Source organism: Alexandromys fortis, unplaced genomic scaffold (assembly GCF_014885135.2).
Source record: "Alexandromys fortis isolate MF-2015 unplaced genomic scaffold, M_Fortis_MF-2015_v1.1 scaffold_274, whole genome shotgun sequence".
Lineage (NCBI taxonomy): Eukaryota > Metazoa > Chordata > Mammalia > Rodentia > Cricetidae > Alexandromys > Alexandromys fortis.
The window spans coordinates 157,581-177,418 of record NW_026068142.1 but is presented as its reverse complement, the minus strand read 5'-3'; the positions used below and the strand labels follow the sequence as shown (position 1 = coordinate 177,418).

The window sequence follows — 19,838 nt, the reverse complement described above, 5'->3', positions numbered from 1 at the left end:
GATGACACCCTTATCCAGATTCCTCAAATGTCAAATTACTTAACCATGACCATATTAATAAGCTGGACCGTTGAAGTTTGACCTATGTGGCTGTCACAGCAGTAATCTTAAGTTCACTGTTTCACAAGAGGAACTGAGTGTATTTATGGTGTTCAGGCCATAAAACTGATAATTTAATTCTGAAATGAATTCTAAATACCCAAGTGCTCAGGCCTCCGGTCTGCATCCTCAGTCACCAGCGTCCAGAGGACAGCAAACTGAGTGTTCCACCCACCCAAGCAGCTCAAACTGAGAGCAGGCAAGGCAGAATGCTGGGAACGCCTAGAGTCATGTGATCAAATCTGGGCCAGCTTCCTTAGAGGGAAGAAGATGCCCTCGTAATTCAAGGACTCGGTACAGAAGGCAATTTTACGTCCTTACCTAAACAGCAAAATAGGTAGAACGGATCCCGGCAAACAGGGACTCACCGTTTTATCTTTGATACCTAACTAAGCATGGGACAGAGGCAAGGGAAGACACGGGTGATTTTGACAGGTACCACTCATAGCTGCTCTGCAGTGTGAGCAGGAGCTACAAAGCCAGGTGTAGATGGCAGATCCACACCAGGACACAATGCAAGATAAGAGGCAAATTTGATTCTAGCAGTACGGACAACCAAAACCAAACAGGCACCTTTTACTTGTCGGTGCCAATGAATTAACAGGTAACTGCCATGTTCCCAACTTCGTTTGTTGCCTGGGGACAAAATCAGAACACACCGAAACACTTACACATCATCAACCAGTGACCGTGGGAGAAAGAAAACAGGCAATGACTATGTATCTCAGTATTTTGTTAGGCTCTTTCAAAATGTAACTCTTGAGAGTTCTAAATGGGAAGAGCAGAAAGAGGGACTCTAAAAACAAAAGGGTTTTCTGGAGACCCCAGGGTTTTGTGTAGAACTTAATGTTGGCCTAGGGCAGAAATGTCCTCCACGAAAGCTGCCCAGCAGCAGTTTCCCTGCCTTTGCAGTTTCTTTCCTTGTAATCCCGGATGACAATGACCTTTCTAACATCGATGTGGCCGGAAATTCCTGTTGACTTCTTAGTCTACAGGGTCGAGCCTCTTCCAAGTACTTTATTGTACAATTGCTAGATAGATAATGGTGCCCTTTAGCCTGTGGCTATGGCGAATCACCACAAACCACAGCTCCCACTGGGCTGGCACAAGGGTGTCCCTGGAATAGTGATGTGGCAGGTCCCTCCAGCCTTTGGACAGCGGGGCCCCTGAGTCCTCGTGTGTGTGTGTGTGTGTGTGTGTGTGTGTGTGTGTGTGCTACAAGACTTTGCACTCAGTTCCTGGCAAGGGCGCTGTAAAATGATAGGCTGTGGGGAAGATCATAAATGCAATTAATATTTAATGGCCTCAAGAAGCTTGCCACTCTGGAGGTCCAGAGAAGAAAAGAATTGTGTTTTGTGTTAATAAAGTTAAGCCATATGCAAATCAAGTAAGTGAATACATGCGGGGGGGGGGAAAATAAAATAGAGAATCCCCCAAGTCAGCCCAGGAGGACAATGAGAGGACAGTGGGACACAGAAGTTAGGGCAGAGGCTGTACTTCAAATGTCAACTTCATGACCGGCCACTTTTGTGCCCTTTGAAAGTTTTCTTAACTTCTCAGAACTCTAGTTCCTCCTAGGTCTGTGACTAGCAGAGGGGGACAACGTCCATGGTTGTCTTCAGACAGAGCTCAGCACGCCGTAAGCACTGCGCTCCCCTTAGCACGAACTAACTGAATCATAAGCCAGGATTTAGGCTCGCATCAACTATTCCACAAACACTCAGGAATTTTCACTAGACTACTCAAGTTGCAGGAAGCACTAGGAGAAAGACGTGATTGCTGCTCCCAAGAAACTCGCGGCTGCCGTGGACAGAAGACGGAATAGAACGCACTTGACACACTTGAATAGAAGGGATCTCAAGGGGTGGTGGCCCTGGAGGACGTGAGGGAAAGCTTTCTGGCTGCTCCAGTCAACACAAGGTGGAGGAGATACGTGGGGAAAGGAGAAGAGACGCATGGAACTGGGAGTGGAGGGGCTGGAGTACAAGCGGATGGAGCATTTTCTCTGCTGAAAAGTATAACTTTCAATGAATATGGATGGCTAAAGGAGAAATGGGGGCCAGGAGTGGGTTCCAAAGCAACAAGAAGGCTGGGAAGTCAAACGATTGTGACCAGCTGGCCTAGAGAGGTGTGAATGTCACCAGAGAAAGAAGGACATGGGGACCAAGCTTGAATGGAGGTCAAGACTCTAACAGGTGGGGGAAGAGAAAGGCACTCTGAGAGGCTGGGGTTTGGATTCCATGTGAGGACAGCACACACCAGCCTCTGGCCCCCTTTCAGTACTTCATAACCAAATGTGTATCCTGGTTGGCCATCCCGGTTTCTGACATCTTCACGTTAAAGTACTTCTCAGCGTTATTTTGAGGTCGAAAGCTGAAGTTTGGAGGCACACAAACCAACAACTGTAACTCCCCATCTCCCTGTTGTGTTTCTGCCTCGTGACTGAACTTGAGCGCACAGCGTGACCACAACTTTCCTAGCAGAATGTGGAATGCCTGATGATCTGCTGTTCACAATTGCTTCTTGGTTCCAGCATATTAGGAGCATAAGGTGGGTTAGATTTCAATCATATGTAAAACTCCTGAGCGTTCACACAATTTCCTTACTGGGCTTCTAGATGGATATGACAATATTCACTCATCATTTTGCTATACTTAATGCCTTCCCAAGTATATTTATAAAGAAGATCTAAATATTTTGAAAGCCGCTGTATCTTTAAGGTGACACAGGAAGATGTTAGTCTTGAGCTCTGTCTAGACAGACATCCTCACAAATTAACATTATTTACCTAAGCTCTGACCTTTCATTTTAATCTGCCTACTTTCCTGAATGCATCTAACACGCTGTGATGATTGTCTCGGTTACGCTGGCTCTGGAATCCCTCCTAATTTAATAGTTCATGAGAGGTGCGCTTTAAAAGCAGTGTTTCTCATCCATAAGTCAATACTTCATTCTGTTACAAAGACTTTAATGAGGAAGGGATGGGGAGGAGAGAAGCAGGGTAGGAAATGGAGCTCAGAGCATGATTTGATCTAGTTCGGAGATATTTAGTCAGCAGCCTTCGCCCCTCAGTTCTTGAAACGATTCCATGAGAACAAAGGTAGCAACAATGATTCCCTTAGAGCCCTACCTGTGCGGAAAGGGAGCCGACAGGGAGGAGGGAGAACCCCCCCCATCCCAAGCCCTCACCTTTCCCCGGACCAGATGAAGCAGCATGGGTTTCTGCAGAGCCTCCAGGCTGTCCTTTCCTATGACCTTAGCTGTGTTTTTGCCTTTGAAGATGCTCTTCTCTCCTCTCTGTTGGTTCACATTTTCAACATTGACAGCTGTTATCTATGGTCGAGAAGGAAAAGTTATTAGGAAAAAATTCCCACATCTGCCTCTTAAAAATAAAGTGGTGAAGGAGACCACTTAGGTCGCCATTTTTTTTTCAAATGTTGATGCCTAGGATTTGTCGCTCACATCACATCACGTGACAAGCGCCTTTTAACCAAGCTATGAAGGAGAGAGTATTTAATGTCAGCTATTTGCACGAGTCAATAGTGACAATGCTCAACTCTGTGCTCTTGGGTTATGTGCGACTTGAGTTTGGCTCTTTCGCGCCGTTGCCACTTTTCTCGCTGGTATTGAGCAGCTGCTGTCTACCTCCTCGCCCCCCCCCCCCCCATCTGTAACGTGTCTGAAAGCATTCCTGCCCATTCGGCCGCCTTGTTTATGAAATGAAAGGGGAGCCGCCGAGTTACAGAACAAGGATGCGGGCAATGTTTTCTGCAGGGAAGCTTTGCTGTCCGAGTGGTGATGACTCAGAGGAATGGACGGTGATGTCTTGGTCCAATTTTGAAAATACAACAACCACTAAAAACACCCAAAGAAATAGCAACGGATTGTCAGATGGGTTGCAATGAATCTTACTACAAAAAGCGATTTGTTTTAAGTATTTGGTCCAGTGCACCTATCTGAGAGTAACCAACTTTAAAAGAAATCCATAGGATTACAATGTATCAACATTAGTAAAAGTCTTACCAACCGAAACCATCATGGCTGAGCACACACGGTCATTCTGTGGAGTACTTGGCTCAGTCCATAAAAGGATCTGTCCCTCATTAGTAACTCTACCCTTCTATCCATTAAATGAGGCCTCCCCTTGCACGACGTGCATAGCAAATCCCTTCCTCCCAGGACACTCTGAATGGGTTCCAATACAATGTCCCTATTCATATTAAGATGCTACATAGGACTGGAGGTCAGACTTCAGTTACTCAGTAGGCTGGAGCAGCCTGCTTCAACGATTTGGAGAAAACTCACTAATGATCAGCAACAACTTCAAAAACTGTGGATGCTTCGCTTGTTTTTGGGAAAGACAGCAAGCCAAGTGTAACCAACAGCACAAACCAGGCACTGCTGGATGATGTGTTTCTGACAGCTAGTCTTAGTGTGGTGCTGTTTCTTCCTTCTGACAGAAAATGCCCACCGTGACTTGGATCAGCTGGTCATCGTCGCCATCAGGATTCCTCCACAGTAGCACAACGTCGACATCAGATGAGATCCGGTAGCCCACGCTGTCTTGCAGTTTTCCTTTGCCCCCATCAAGAAACACTTCAGTGGAGTACGTGAGCTTGTATAGCCGCTCATTATTTAACGAGAGACCAGTTGTGTGACCTGCATTAAAGAGGGGCACGGGTCAAGTTTCAATCGCCAGGCACCTGTCAGGCCCGAGAACATACTGTCTTGCCACCGTTCCATTCTTTCAGTTCACTGAGGCTCGGGGGAGCTTAACAAGCACCTGCTGAACCAGGGATGCTGTGCTTCTCCGTCTACTGAAGCCATCAGCTTAAAACTCACACGGAAGTAAGTTAACCGATGAGCATGCAAACAAGCTTCCATTTCAGAAAAGCACTGTTTATATCACGTAATCAAGTCATCTCCACACTGCTCTGGTTGCGCCTAGGACGGTTTATAAAGCTATCTGGTCCTAAAGATCATGCTCTTACTTTGAATCACTTCACTGAAAGTTCAAGCAGAGGTCTTGACAAGAATCGCTTTACAAACTCATTAAGATCATTTTAAATTTTATGTGTATGAGTGTTTTTGCCTGCATGTATATACACCAAAAGCATGCAGTACCCAAGGAAGCCAAAAGAGGGCAATGGATTTTCTGGCACTGGAGCTACATAGCTCATAGTTGTAAACTACCATGCAGATGCTGGGAACGGATCCCAGGTCCTCTGGCAGAGTACCAAGTGCTTTTGACCAAAGCACAGATCCAGCATTACAGCCCCATAGTTGATAAGGTTTTAATTTCAACAGCTGAGTGTCAAAAAAGTATTAGTCATCAGCGAGACAGTTCTTTGGCATACTTGCTGCACTTAGAGAACGATTTCTCTGCGGTTCTCTCTATAGCTTAACTAGCAACATTTCAGGATAATGGTGGTGGTTCATACCTATAATCCCAGCACTTTGAAGGCTGAGAAAGGAAGATGCCTATGAGTTTGAAGGTAGCCTGGGCTATATAATAATTCCAGGCAAGCCTTACACTACATAGTGAGTTCCATGCCAACCTAGGCTACAACATGAGACCATGTCTCGAAAACTCAAAAGTAAATAAATGAATAAAAATGAAATTAATCTGTACCCAGGCGTATTATTGTGTAATAATATACTTTTTTTTTTTTTTTATCAAGACAGGGTTTCCTCTGTGTATCTTTGGCTGTCCTGGAACTCACTCTGTAGACCAGGCTGGCCTCAGACTCACAGAGATCCTCCTGCCTTCACCTTCCAAGTGCTGGGATGTGCCAGTATGTGCCACCATACTTGGCTTGTGTGATATTTTTAAGAAAATTGGAACATTTAAGAGCCACCTATAAATAAGTTTAAATTAACTGTGCCTGAAAAAAAAAGACAACTAACTACACAAAATCTTAAGATGGCTTAAATTTGGACAGGGGATTTAATATCAAATAGCATAGAAATCAGTTCTGGGAGCCAAAACAAAAAAAAAAAAAACACAAAGGAGAAGTTCACAGTTTCCAACTCAGGTTAACTCATCCCCACAACACACACAGTGGAAGGATTAAATTTTTCTCAGGCACAAAAACTTTATGTAACATAATCGGGCTTTGTATATTTTCTGTGTATGTAATCACACACGCAGCCAAGAAGGATGGAGTACATATGTTCTTCCTTAGAGCCACTGGGGCCGCTTTGCCAGTGAATTCTAACAGGAAGTCATAACTTCCCCTTTAAGAAGTATGCATATAACCAGGTGTAGGAGCGCATGCCTTGAATCCCAGCACTTGGGAAACAGAGGCAGGCAGATCTCTGTGAGTTTGAGGCCAACCTGGTCTACATCAGCTTCTGCCCACCCACTCCATGCAACGACTGCACAGACTCCAGGAAAAAGAGACCAGCACTTGTTGCCTCAAGATTATATATGCTGACAGTCATAAAAAATCTAAGCAGTGGGGGCTGGAGAGATGGCTCAGTGGTTAAGAGCACTGGCTGCTCTTCCAGAGGTCCTGAGTTCGATTCCTAGCAACCACATGGTGGCTGACAACCATCTATAATGAGATCTGGCACCCTCCTCTGGCGTGCAGGCATACATGGAGGCAGAATGTTGTATACTTAATAAATAAATAAATAAATCTTTAAAAAAAATCTAAGCAGTTCAGCCTTAGTCTGTTGTTTGTTTGTTTGTTTAAGACAGGGTCTCACTATATAGCCCAGGCTGGCCTGGAACCCTTCTTTCTCTTACTTTTTGCTCCAGGTGCTTCGTTTATAATTTTGCACTGCACCTGGCTCGGAGATGGGCATTACTGTTCCTCATTAGGTGAGAAAACTAAAGGGTGGTGGGAATACACCATTGTCCAGGGTTACTCAGGGGATTAATAATGGAGACATGATGGGAACCGTGGCTATCTGGTCCTAAAGATCATGCTCTTACTTTTACCACAAAACCCTAAAATTCTAGATTGATTTTTCTTTCATTCTTAGGGAAGGCACCAGGAATTCATTATTTCCTCCAACAACGATGCTCGGAGAAACTCTTAGGATGTGGGCAGTTTCCTTGGGTCACCTGCTATCCCTACAAACAAGAGATACATTTTCTACGCTTATGGAGCTGATATTTATGTGATATTTATGTGATGAGGAGTTAGAACATAAAATAAATGAGTGTATGAGCAAACACCATAGGATGACAGCCATGCTATTGGAGACTTGTCTAATGAGAAAGGGAATGGGTAGAACTCGGTGAGGCAAGGTCAGCTTTAGGCTGGTCACGTGCACATCTGTGGCTGAGGAGAGCTACACTCTGCTCCTCCCACTCTATTCTCACAGAGAGGGCAAGTGCAAAGGCCCTGAAGAGGGCTTGTGCAGACCCAAGAACAGCAAGAAAGGGAACTGACGAAGTAAACAACGTGGCAGAAGAAGAGGAGGTTAAACAGGTGCCTCTGGGCATCAGGGAGCCTCGGACAAGGCCATAGCCTTGGAATTTGAGACTGGAAGCTGAAAGAGAATTTCTGACCCAATTCTACATTCCATGGTCTGACAAAGGTTCAAAGGGAAAACAAGGGCTGTAGTAGGAACACAGAAGAGTCAGGTGATGGATGAGTGAGAGCTGACATCACACAAAACAAAGTGCAAACACAGGCCAGCCAAGTCGGAGGCATGAGGTATATAGAAGGAAGGCAGAGTTAAAAAGCCCTGGAAGGAGACAGTCTGTAACTGTGTGTGTGTGTGTGTGTTGTGTGTGTGTGTGTGTGTGTGTGTGTGTGTGAGAGAGAGAGAGAGAGAGAGAGAGAGAGAGAGAGAGAGAGAGAAAGAGAGAGAGAGAGAGAGAGAGACCATATAGGACACAAAAGCACTGCATGCTGCCTTATCAAACCCCCACAGCAACTGTGAAAGATAAGCAGGAACAGGGCAGCTGACAAAGACTGACTCTAAGTCCACCCCACACCCACAGTGTAGGCTCTGAAGCTTAGGATTTATGAAATCTGAGTTTGTGGACTACATGAAGGAGCCTTCTGATGAAAATCATTATGGAAGAATGTGTAGGAGGGAGTAGTTCTTAAAATCCAAAGTCTTCAAGACTATTACACTGATGTTTTCTAGCTTTTTCTTTAGTGGTAACAAGGAGCACATGACACATCAGCTTCTGATTGCTGGGACAATGAGGCTCAGAGCAGGAAGGGCCCTGTTCTCCCTTGGCTTTTCCTACCTCTTTCAACAGGCCTTAAGTGCCTGCCCTTTCCATCAAATGCTCAAAGTTGAAGAGGGTCCAAATGGCTAGACTATGCTCCAGTGTTATTTGCCAGCCTTCCTCTGGTCTTTCTCTGTATGCTGCCCAGGGTGTGGCAACACCGCGCATCCAATCTATGAGCCGTTCAGCTTCTGTCTTAGGCTGCTGCTCTTTAAGAGAAGACACAATGGCATTTTTGTTCCGAAAGTTGAGGCAGAGTAACGGCACTGCTAATTGGCTCAAGCCAGGAGGCAAAGCCGAGGTGAGTTTGAGTGAGGCTCCAGGAGATGTATTTAGGAGGTAAGGGAAGAGGTAACAGAGTTTAAGGATCTGACAGGAAAGTGTAAGGCAGAGGAGAGATGGGAGAGATGGGATGAGGCGGATGCAGACGGCCTACAAACAAGGTGGAGCCAGAGACGGAGCAAAGAGCAGAAATGAAGCCAGTATGAAGTAGAGGTGAGAAAATGAGCAGGAAGGGAAAGCCCTACATTTAAAAAACAAACAAACAAACAAACAAACAAAAAAACCCCACCAAGTCAGCATTGAGAACTGATCCATTGTTACCAGCTATGGCCAATAACAGCCTGGGAAAACTTGGGCCTTTGAAATCCACACTCGACAAACAGACTGTCCTCCATATCACCCGTCATCCTATCGTTCATTGTGAGGGCAAAGAATCTATCATCAAATCGCTGTCCTCTGATACCAAAGGCTACTCCATGTAGATGGAGAGGACTGAGTCCTGTGCTGCATGCTTGTGATATTTAGTCTAAGAAAGTCTTTGAAATGAAATGAAGAAACTCATGTATAGAAGCATAAGCCCTGGGCCCCTCACTTGCCCAGGGTCCTCGGAAGACTTTGGAAGAGGGCCCTCACAACCTGTACATGTTCCTTATCTTTTCCCAGCAACCTTTGTAAGCATAAAGTATTTTTGCACTGTCTTATCAAGGACAGCCTCACAGTTGCACAAGCTTTGGGCTCTGAAAACCTGGATTTGTTATTGAGCTTGTACACAGCAAACTGTCGTGTTCTAAGCCACATTTTCCCCATGCGCGGGTGGCATGCCTTCGTGCTGCTGGTGTGTGTGTGTGTGCGCGCGCGTGGGCCCGTGTGTGCTCGCTGTTTTTCGTTTACAGAATGGGAATTTAAAAAGAATCCATGGTAACCACTATATCTTCATTTTTTTCAAAATAATCATGATATTGGGTTCTACAGTATACTGTGTACATATTAGACAAACAATAAAACACAGCCTTCTAACAATTTCAAGTCAAATACATTTACAAGTTTTTGCTTGTACCTAAGGAAGGGTTATCTCTTAAGCACTATGGTTTTTGAAAGTGCTGAAAATATTCCCTCTACTTTAAGAATTTATTTGCTCAGATGAAATAACTGAATTATAGTCCTCTGTATCTTGCTGTAATAACAGCTATTCCTTTTTCCATGTAGAAATTTCACACACACACAAATCTTGAGACAAACTTCACTTTGTGATCAAAAGTCGCATTTATCCCAAACAATTTTTAAAAGTTCATGTGTGATTACTTTATGTCACTCACTTAGAGTATGCAGCACTAGAAATCATCTCCACCATAAGAGATCACCTTTAGATCAATTGATCTTGATGTTATATCTTTTTATGAACTATAAAAAGTGATATATTTATATAAGGCAACAATCTGAAGGCCAAAGAGTTTATAAGATGGTGGATTCATAGATTTCATATCAACACATTTGAAACCATTCCTTGTGAAAATGCTTTCACTGTTTTTTTCCGACATTATCAATTCATATGTTTTTAACGTGATTTTCATCTTAAAGCAGAAACTGTTAACTAGTAACACTATTTTTAAATATGTCTTATTTCTTAAACCCATATACACAGCTTTATTTTCTTTAATTTACTGACTTGGTTTATTCCATTCCTTTTGAATGCCAACAGAGTTCCATACATGATTTCCCATTTCATTCATAATTCTTTGGCAATCAAACTACCCCCACCCCCGTCTTTCAGTTGGGTCTGATTCTTCTTGCTGTCCCATTGCTAAGCAACTAGAAGGAAATTTCAGGACTGGGTTTTTAAAATCCTATTTTACAATTCAAATGAAGGCACTGCATTCTGTGGGTCTGTCAGCAGCAGGTAACAATAGCTCAAATCTTTCTCCAGGAATGACAAACTGAAGCTAGAGACATACTGGTCTGGGGGATGGCGGGCTGAAACGAAAAGGGACCTCCACTCTTGTAAAATAGAGCCAGAAATTAATTTTTTTTCCATTTCCACTTTGTCACTTACCCCCAGATATTCCAACCCTATATATTTTCAAAAACTGTGTAGTTAGGCACTCTTTCAACGCAACACAAGGCACACGCACGACTGAGATTCAGGCTTAGGAAAAGGCAGCAGGCTCTTACCTTTCACAGAGGCAGAGTATGAGGAGAAGAAGCAGAGGAAAAGCACAGCTAGGAGGATCATGCTGCCCGGCTACCCTCTGCGGCATCCACTTCCCAGGAGCCTCTGAGAAGTGGACTCCTCTGGTGACAGCCAGCAAGGAAGTGACCCTCCTCAGAATCTGCGACAAGTGTTTATCTATAGGGGAAAGGTCAGACTCCAAACTCCAAAATCAGGACCTAAGTTCATGGAAGGGCTCACTATTAATGATTAAACCTAGGTGGGCTATAGTTGTTAGTCTTTCACTTTTAAGAAATGTGTTTCACTCAAGAAGGAAAACCAAGAAAGTTCATATCTTGAGAGCCAAACTAAACCAGTCTACAGTCCTACAAATGTGTAAACTTAGAAGCACCCAGGAGCTATGCTGAAACAAAACAAAAACAAAAGAAAAGAAAAGAAAAAAAAACCAAAACAAAGAAAACATGGTTGTGGTACTTTTCTGCTCAAATACAAAATCATCACCATAGCTAGAACATTAACTGACAGTTAAAATACTTCCCTAGTTTATAATGAAAACATGCTGTTGTTCAATTAGCCCCAACCCCAATGAACCTGATTGAATAGGGTTTCTCTGTGTAGCCCTGGCTGCCCTGGAACTTAGTTGGTAGACCAGGCTGACCTCAAACTCACAGAGATCCACCTGCCTCTGCCTTCTCTGTGCTAGGATTAAAGTCATGTGCCGCCACCACCAGACTTGTTTTTGAATTTTATACTATTCATAAACCATTATAGGAATTACTTAGTTTTATAATTTGAACTGTTATACCACCATTGACAAAGATAATATTGTGTTAGATCGTCATCCCTGCAATGTGGCTGACTGTTTTCCGTGAAACTGCAGAGGTTGAAGCAAACCAGGAAGACCACCCCATTAGGGTGTTAATAGGCCAGCCGAGGCCACCAGAGCAGACCCCTGCTTGTACCAACAAGTGACACCTGTTTGGGTCCTCGGCCCCGAGTCCTGGCTTTTCTGAGCTGTATTTCTAAGAAGAGATTCAGAGGCTGAGTCCCAGCCCTCACCACTTTTGCAACAGAATATTAGTTAGGAAACCTCGTTAAAGTGAATGCCCTTGGCCAGCTAACGCCACACTAGCTGACCCGGCCAACACTAGTCACCGGAAACTTCCACCAGAGTCCTGACAGAAACATAAGTGAAGCGGCATGGTGTGTGGGTGTGGAGGGGCGGTAGGAGAAACTCTGGAATGTCTATGAAGACACTCATGGCCATGTTTTACGTTTAAAATGGGTTCTCCTCTAACCTGGAGCGTAAGTCTTTTAGACAGCTTAGGTAAAAGATAGCAAGCAATAGGACTGCAAAAGGAAATGTAAAATTGAAAAATCTCCAAACTGAAGCATTTCCTTTGAAGTGTGTTTTCATACACAAAATTGAAAGGTGAAAATTATTTTAATCTCCTCTTGAGAGTTGAACTTCATTTGTTGTTACTATTTTTTCTGGGGCCAGAGAGACAAGGGCACTCTCTCTCTCTCTCTCTCTCTCTCTCTCTCTCTCTCTCTCTCTCACACACACACACACACACACACACACACACACACACGAAGCTTTACCGGGAAAAATTATGGGGACACCAGGTGCCCATACACAATGTAAGGCGAAAGTCCTTGCACTTCCTTTCTGCTCAGCTGATGCTGTTGCTCCTTTAGTTTGTTAAGAGGGTGCTTTACTATGCAGCCCTGGCTGACCTGGAACTCCAGGTGTAAAACAGGATGACTTTTCACTCACAGTGATCCTCCTGTCTCTAGCTCCCAAGTGCTGGGATTAAACACGTGCACCACAAGGTCTTTCTAGCTTTGCTTTAATTTGAATAGATCCCGAATGTGCCCACAGATGGGTAGACATGGAAAGTCAGTCCTTTTAGTCGTTTGTGCTTACATACATTTCTGTCAATCAAGACCTATTTTGAATCTTACTCTAGTATTTGAGAACCGTCTTGTATTTTCACCTCCGAGTCACAATCATATACATTTACAGCTGCCGCTAGACTCTGGTGTGTGATACGTGTCTCTTTGGGTAAAGTTCTAGTCGATGTCAGGCGTTTGGATCAGAGTCCAACCAATAAAAGCATATCACTATTACCTAATCAGGGGAGAGCTGTTTCATTTGAGCATCTGATTTCCACTAGAACACACGGCATTCAGGAATCGTTTCAACACAAGGCATACAAATAGGCCGCTTCTGTTGTTCCTAACACCATCCTTTTAGAGTTGGCTTATATGGTTCTCTTTTTACAAAGGCATTGGAGAATGCGTCTCAAGACCGCTTCGCTGAGGTGAACTGAGAACGGCACAAAGCCCCAGCCTTTGCTGCACTAGTACACAGAGCAAACCGCGTACAGTACACGTGAGCGATGTCTCCTGAACTCACCAGCGTTTCGCATGGCACACGAGGGAGCAAAGATTGGCAGCATGGCATAAAATACCAAAAGCCGGTGTCCGTACCACAGTTTACATTTGGTCCCCACAGCAACCATTTCCTCTTGGCTCAGGCTCATTGATTAAAACTACTTCGAGGAACATAGAAAAATGAACCTTAAAATGCGAGATATAGTTAGTATCTTTGAATTTTTGAACTTGGAATAAAATTGATAATGTTGTTAATTAGTTAAAGGGGATGTCGTTGCATAAGACTATACGATTTAATATGGAAGTTTATACAACACATGTTTCTGTGAAGGGTACTCCACGCTAAATTTCAAGGAGACACCCATCTGTACTAGTCAGCACAGAAGCAGATAATATGCTTGGTTTTTTGGTTTTGTTTTTTATTTGTTTTTGTTTTTTTTGGGTTATTTTTGTTTTTTTTTTTTAAGACTGAGTTTCTTTATGTAACAGTCCTGGCTGGCCTGGAACTTGCTTTTGTAGACCAGGGTGGCCTCAAACTCACCTAGAACCACCTGTCTCTGCCTCCCAAGTGCTGGGATTAAAGGTGAGCCCCCCCCCCCCACGCCTGGCTCAGATAGTACATTTCAAAACAACATTTTTGCTACAAACCCCTTTGGTGGTACCCAGCCCTGACATACTACTATGTTGCCTTGACAAAGGAGGAAGATTTGAAATTAAAGATGGCTTACTGATTTCAAAGTACAGCTGTGTTCTGTTGAGTATCATAGGTTGTTAGGAGTTAACTTATTTCCCTAGATTAGAAGATAAATGAACTTTAGCCCACTAAAGGTTAGAGGAAATGAGTTACCCTATTAGATATAGATGTGGCAAGTCAGGATGTACGATAGCCCTGAGAAGAAAAGTCTACCTGTGTCATCAGAACACTTTGATCTGCTCTTGGGAAGAGTGTGGCACTGTGGGAGGGAGGGCAGGAGGAGAAGGAAAGAAAACTCAGGACACTCTGAATCACTCTGACAAGCTCATCCTGTTTGAAAGTGATGGCATTTTTAATGTAGCAAGGGACTTGGCACTTTGGTGGAATCCTGAGGCACATACTCTGTTAAGAACATTCTTATAGTTTGGTGACAAGGCATGCTTGAATATATATACTATTTTAACAAATATTTAAAGATTTTCTTTGTCAAAATAAAGAAATATTAAATTACTAATTTTAATGAAAGTAAAATTGAGGTGTAAGTATGAGAGATTTGGAATCTAAGATAAAAAGTCATTTTTTTCAAAACAGAATTAAGCAAACATACATAAACACATTTACACATACTTGTCAATAATCTGAAAAACCTTGTGCATTGTACTAACCTAAAAGGATTCTAATACTATGTCTGGTCACTCAGAACTAGGTTGACAGACTGAAGAGAGCTAGTAAAAGTGATTTCAATAGACGCATATAAAAAAATAAAAATTTAATTTTGATAAAATGATAAAGAATGAATAACAAAATAATTTTATTGCACTTTTTAAAATGGAAATTTCAAACCTAACATAAAATGTCGAGTAGAAGCACCAATTTCTTTTAAAGGTGTACATAATATAACTCAATTACGTTTACAGACCAATTATTTATAGGAACAAACAAATTAATTTACAGCAGAAATGAAGCCAATAGTTCTAAAGCAAGTATTAAAAAAGTTATAAAATATTTAGGATAGCCGGGCGATGGTGGCGCACGCCTTTAATCCCAGCACTCGGGAGGCAGAGGCAGGCGGATCTCTGTGAGTTCGAGACCAGTCTGGTCTACAGAGCTAGTTCCAGGACAGGCTCCAAAGCCACAGAGAAACCCTGTCTTGAAAAACCAAATAAATAAATAAATAAATAAATAAATAAATAAATAAATAAATAAAGGATTGGTCAAGAGATGAGGGATAGAGTGCAGAAGATGGTATTTGGGGACAGTTCTTGAAGAGTTTGCCAGAACTTTTGGAGAGCACTGTGCTAACTCTGTAGCTGTCCAATCAAGTTACTGGTTTAGAACAACAGGATTTATCCTCTAGCCTGGAAGTCAGAACCTCTACAAGAGTATCATTCGCTGAAATCGAGATGTGGGAGCCATGTCCCCTTGGGCTCTTCTTGGCTGTGGCAATATTGAGGAATCCTGTTTGGTATTTTGTAAAAATTCTTCGATTTGAAACTCTGGACTATTAACGGTAGTTATTCCAGCAGAGGGTCACAGAGCTCAAGGCTTATTTTTATCACAGTTTGTGATGATCAATGTGTTCTATTAGTCGTGTGGTTACCTTAAGTCCCTGACTGATTGGAGTTGTCAGAATTCTCCACGTACAGTTATTCTTATTTTTTATTCTCATTCTTTACTCTAGACTCTTTGGAAGAAAGTAGTATGCTCAACCCCCCTCTTTAAAAAGGGAGCCGCATTCATCCCTAGCATGGAGCAGTGACATGAATTAATAGGGTTTCTTTGGCATGTTTCTTGTCTTCTCTTGCCCAATTACTTACTTAATCCTTTGCGTCAGAACTCAGATACTTTATACTTTGAGCCATAGCCCAATATTACTTTATTTAATCTTGCTATAATTGCTTATTTTTTTTTTATTCATTCAGAGTTTTTTCAGGGATTTAGGACGATGGCTTAGTCTCTAATGCATGAAAACCTGAATTCACATCCCCAGCACCCACGTGAAAAGTCAGCCATGGCTGTGCTCAGCTGCAAACCAGTACGGGAAGGAAGAGGAAGGAGGATCCTGCAGACTGCTGGCCAACCGGTCGAGTCAATAGTTGCTCTTCAGATTCAGTGAGAGACTGCCTCAAAAAGTAAGGTGGTGAGCCATCAAGAAACATACCTGGTGTTGACCTCTGACTTCACACACACACACACACACACACAAAGTGTGCTTGTTGACTCACAAACATCCACACGCACATATACAAGTGAATACTCACACACCCCCTTCCCCCCCATACACACACTCACGAGTCCTTTCGGGTTTTACTGTTGTGTTGCAGTGGCTACTCCCACATTGGTGTGTTTAGGTTTGAGTTTCCAGTGTTCACAGGCTGCTGGCTCACCCTCTGTGTTTTCCTACAATTCCTAGAATCAGGTATTTCCCAGTGCTTTCTGGTTTCTTTTATTCATGAAAATCATAAAAACCTAAGTATGGATAGCATGTTCTTAGGGTCCTGTTCAATTCAGACCCAAGCAGTTTCTCCAAAGTGCTGGGCTTAGCCCCAGAGCGGTGCCCCCATACACAGGTTTTTACAAATTCCACAGTGGCATCTTCAGAGCTTCCTGCTCAGTCTTCTACACTCACCTTGGACTGAAGAGTCTGCTAGACCACCTGCCACACTTCCTGTGAGTGTCAGGGAGCATCCCTTACACAGCAGCAAAAGCTCGGCAGTGGCCCTTCTGCTGTCGGGGCTCTCAGGTTCTTTTGTGCCTAGTAACAGCGGTCCGAGGCAGTTGGCCACACCGGCTACTCCACTTGTTTCTACGAAGACATTCAGGGGGTTCCCAGATGTTTCTCCCTAAGGCATATTTCTAGCATCTTCAATATTCATGAATTACAAGGTGCTTTAAGATATCTTTTAAATTTTTTTCTATTTTCTAAGTCAACCCAAATGCCAGCTGAAATAATATAGTTGAGAAGCTGTTTCTTCTTTTTAGATAACTTTCAAGTCATGCTTTAGATTTGATTCCATTTGGACTCTCTAGTCTAAAATTAAAGTAGTCACAAGTGTTACTCTGACCCCCACCTACCATTCCCAACTTGTGAAGAGTACTCAGACTTAAAGTCATAACTAGATTGACAAAAATGGAATTTTTAGTGACTGTCCAATGTGGCCAAACATATGGAGAAGCTCACAATTGCATTTATTACCATGTTTTGTGTCCTAAAACTCTGCTCTGTCTGCAGCTCTCCTTACTTTACAATCTGTGGGCCAACTTAAACTGGCTGCCAATTGTCTGAAAGCGGTACACAGATATGATTTATTTAGGCTGCTCAATATTTATCTGTGGTTAAATCACATAAACTCTATTTTCTCCATAAATGTCATTGCAAGGCATACAACACAATGCTATGGGCTAGATATGAATAGTAAAGAGGTTGCTATGGTGAAGCAAATTAACATATCCATCATTTCAGTCAACCAACTTGTCTGCTTCCTTTGCAATGAGAGCGGTCAGAACCACTTCATTAGTATGAGAGCAACTGCAGAACAACTCTGTGGCTCACAGTCCTCAGGTGCTGCATTCACTCTCGACTTGTTTATCTCAGACATGCTACTTTGACTAGCATCTTCCTCCCCTCCCCCTGCACGTCCCCTTCTTCATAACTGCTGCTTTATTCCGTTTCTGCATACCTGAATATTATTTTCCACACATAAGTGAGAACACAAAGTGCTTTAGCTTAGTTCACAGCAGTGTCTTCTAAGCTCATTCATTCTTAGGCAGAGGGCAAGGTCTCGTTTTTCAGGACTAACAGCTCGTTGTACATATTTAATAGTTTCTTAATCCATTCATTTGCTGACACAGACAGATACCAGATTCCCTATCTTGGTGATGGGGAATGCTAAAATGAACGTAGTAGAGCAGATATCTACGAGGCAGTGATACCATTTTCTCAGATTTATGTATGTAGTTTAATTTTCAACTTCTCTAGAAACAATGTCAATACCTAGAAACCAGATTTCACACAATTTCAACTTCTGGCTTCTCTTTCAAAACTTAAGATCTGCTATCCTTAAGGCCACACTGACACTTGGAGCTTGTACTCGGATTAAAAAGGAGACACCCTCTCAGGCTTCCTTGCAGGTAACATCTCTCCTTGGCTACATTCCTCAATCCACAGATGTAACAGACCTGTGACCCATAGAAACCTCTTTTATTGGCTCAAAGTACAAGCATGTATGTTGGGTTTTAAGTCTGTCTCTATTTAGATGCCTACAGATCCCCCAGATTCTACAAAATTCAAATCCAAACTTGCTAATTTTTTAAGTATGATTTCCTTCTAGTGTTCTCTACATCACCCAGTCAATGGAATTGTATTTCTACCACTGTTCAAAAAAGAAACATCTTTAAGAGCTATTCTTTCTCCTTCCTTCCTTGTTCTACCCACTGTTTTTTCAGCCATTGGGTGAAACAATCACGTTTTGGTCTTTGCTTTCACTGGTCCCAGGGTTGCAAATTCTTTTTCTTTCTTTACATTTGGAAACTTCTTATTTTCCAAGATGGAGCAAAATCACAAGATCTCTGAAACCATGTGCTCAAGAAACATTCACTTGTTCCCTTATATCTATAAGCATCTTAAGTATACACTCACTTCTGGAGCCTTTAGGACAAAAATAACATGTAGTCATTGTAGAAAAGCCCAAGACAAACTCCATGGCTGTTAATAAACATGAGCCTTATAAATCAATGACTGCTTCATATCACATGACCTTACCTTACACTTTTTATATGCTGCTGTCTTTCTGCAGGTTTTGCTGGTACTTTTTTTTTTTTTACACACTTCAGATTGATTCTGCAACTACAAAATCAAATAACTAAGTCAAATTTTGCTAACGTTATTAAAATGAGGATTTTTCCTCCTAACTTAAAGACTCTTTTAAACATCCAGGATGCTAGGCATTACCTCTAAAAATGTATCATTATTTATAAAACAGATCCCACAGGGGCAACTGAACAGCTGCTCAAAGATTTGGCACATTACGATGCCAGCCTGGATCTAACGACCTACGTGCGAAGAGCTCCCTATCCAGTTACTAATCCTTGCTCAGCTACTCTCTGCCCTGATATGGAGGCAGCTGAAAAAAGATGTCCTACTAACAGATCACAACCGATCCAGGTTTCACGCCATGCTCAGTTAACAGAAATCTTGTAGATCCACACCAGAATCCTGGCTCACACCCCAAATAAAACCCGAGATTTTAAAGAAAGACTTCAGTTTTGCCCCTAAATTCAGAGACATTTCAGTTTTATCTAAGAGCATGTAACCATGTCCAAGGGACAAGGATCAAGAACAACCTACATCATAGTTCTTTCAATATTGAAAGGGCAATCTTCTATTTAAAAGTTTGAAAACTGTTTTTATCTCCAAATTCTACAATAGTCATCAATCAAAAATGTCAAATTAAAAAAAAAAAGGGTCAATCTGCATAACTGTTTCCCCCCTCCCCTCGGCTGACTTGTTCTATATTTAGCAAAAAGATTATATAAGGTCAAATGTTACAAACGATGAAATATCACGAGTGTTTCACAAAATAGCATAGGGAAACGTCAAAGAATGGAGTGTAATGCGTATGTTTTTAGTAAGGATATTAAAAAAAAAAAACCTTAAAATTCCCAACTTCAATGCATTTTTACCAAGAGCCTCACTTTTAACTTTTTTCCACTTAGGAAATGGTATGTGACACTGGCAACCTCTTCTACATAAATTAGAAATCATTTGGGCAACAGATCATCCTCTCAACACTGAAAGAATAAAAAGCATTTCGTCTGGTTCGTATTTTAATTTTTATGAGTGGGGCTCTCCTCCTCTCCCGACCCGAGCTTATACATGGACAAAACGAGAATGAGTAGCAATTCAGCGCCTGCCAACGGAAAACACCCCGCGCGGGCTCCACGCTCTTCAACAAAACCCAGGCCTTGGCCCGGCCCCCTGCAAGCCCCGCCCCTTCCCC

At 42.5% G+C, this 19,838-nt stretch overlaps 1 protein-coding gene across 1 annotated transcript in view; it reads right to left on the bottom strand.

Moving 5' to 3' along the window:
- Mttp (microsomal triglyceride transfer protein) overlaps window positions 1-10,918 on the bottom strand; it is a 37,614-nt gene extending 26,696 nt beyond the window's left edge. Inside the window, exons 1-3 of the mRNA XM_050126833.1 lie at window positions 10,748-10,918; window positions 4,571-4,758; window positions 3,289-3,432 (exon numbers count right to left, since the gene is read on the bottom strand). Coding sequence (XP_049982790.1) covers window positions 3,289-3,432; window positions 4,571-4,758; window positions 10,748-10,808 — 393 coding nt within the window. The 5' untranslated portion in view covers window positions 10,809-10,918. The remainder of the gene's footprint in view (window positions 1-3,288; window positions 3,433-4,570; window positions 4,759-10,747) is intronic.
- Window positions 10,919-19,838: the final 8,920 nt, after the last annotated feature.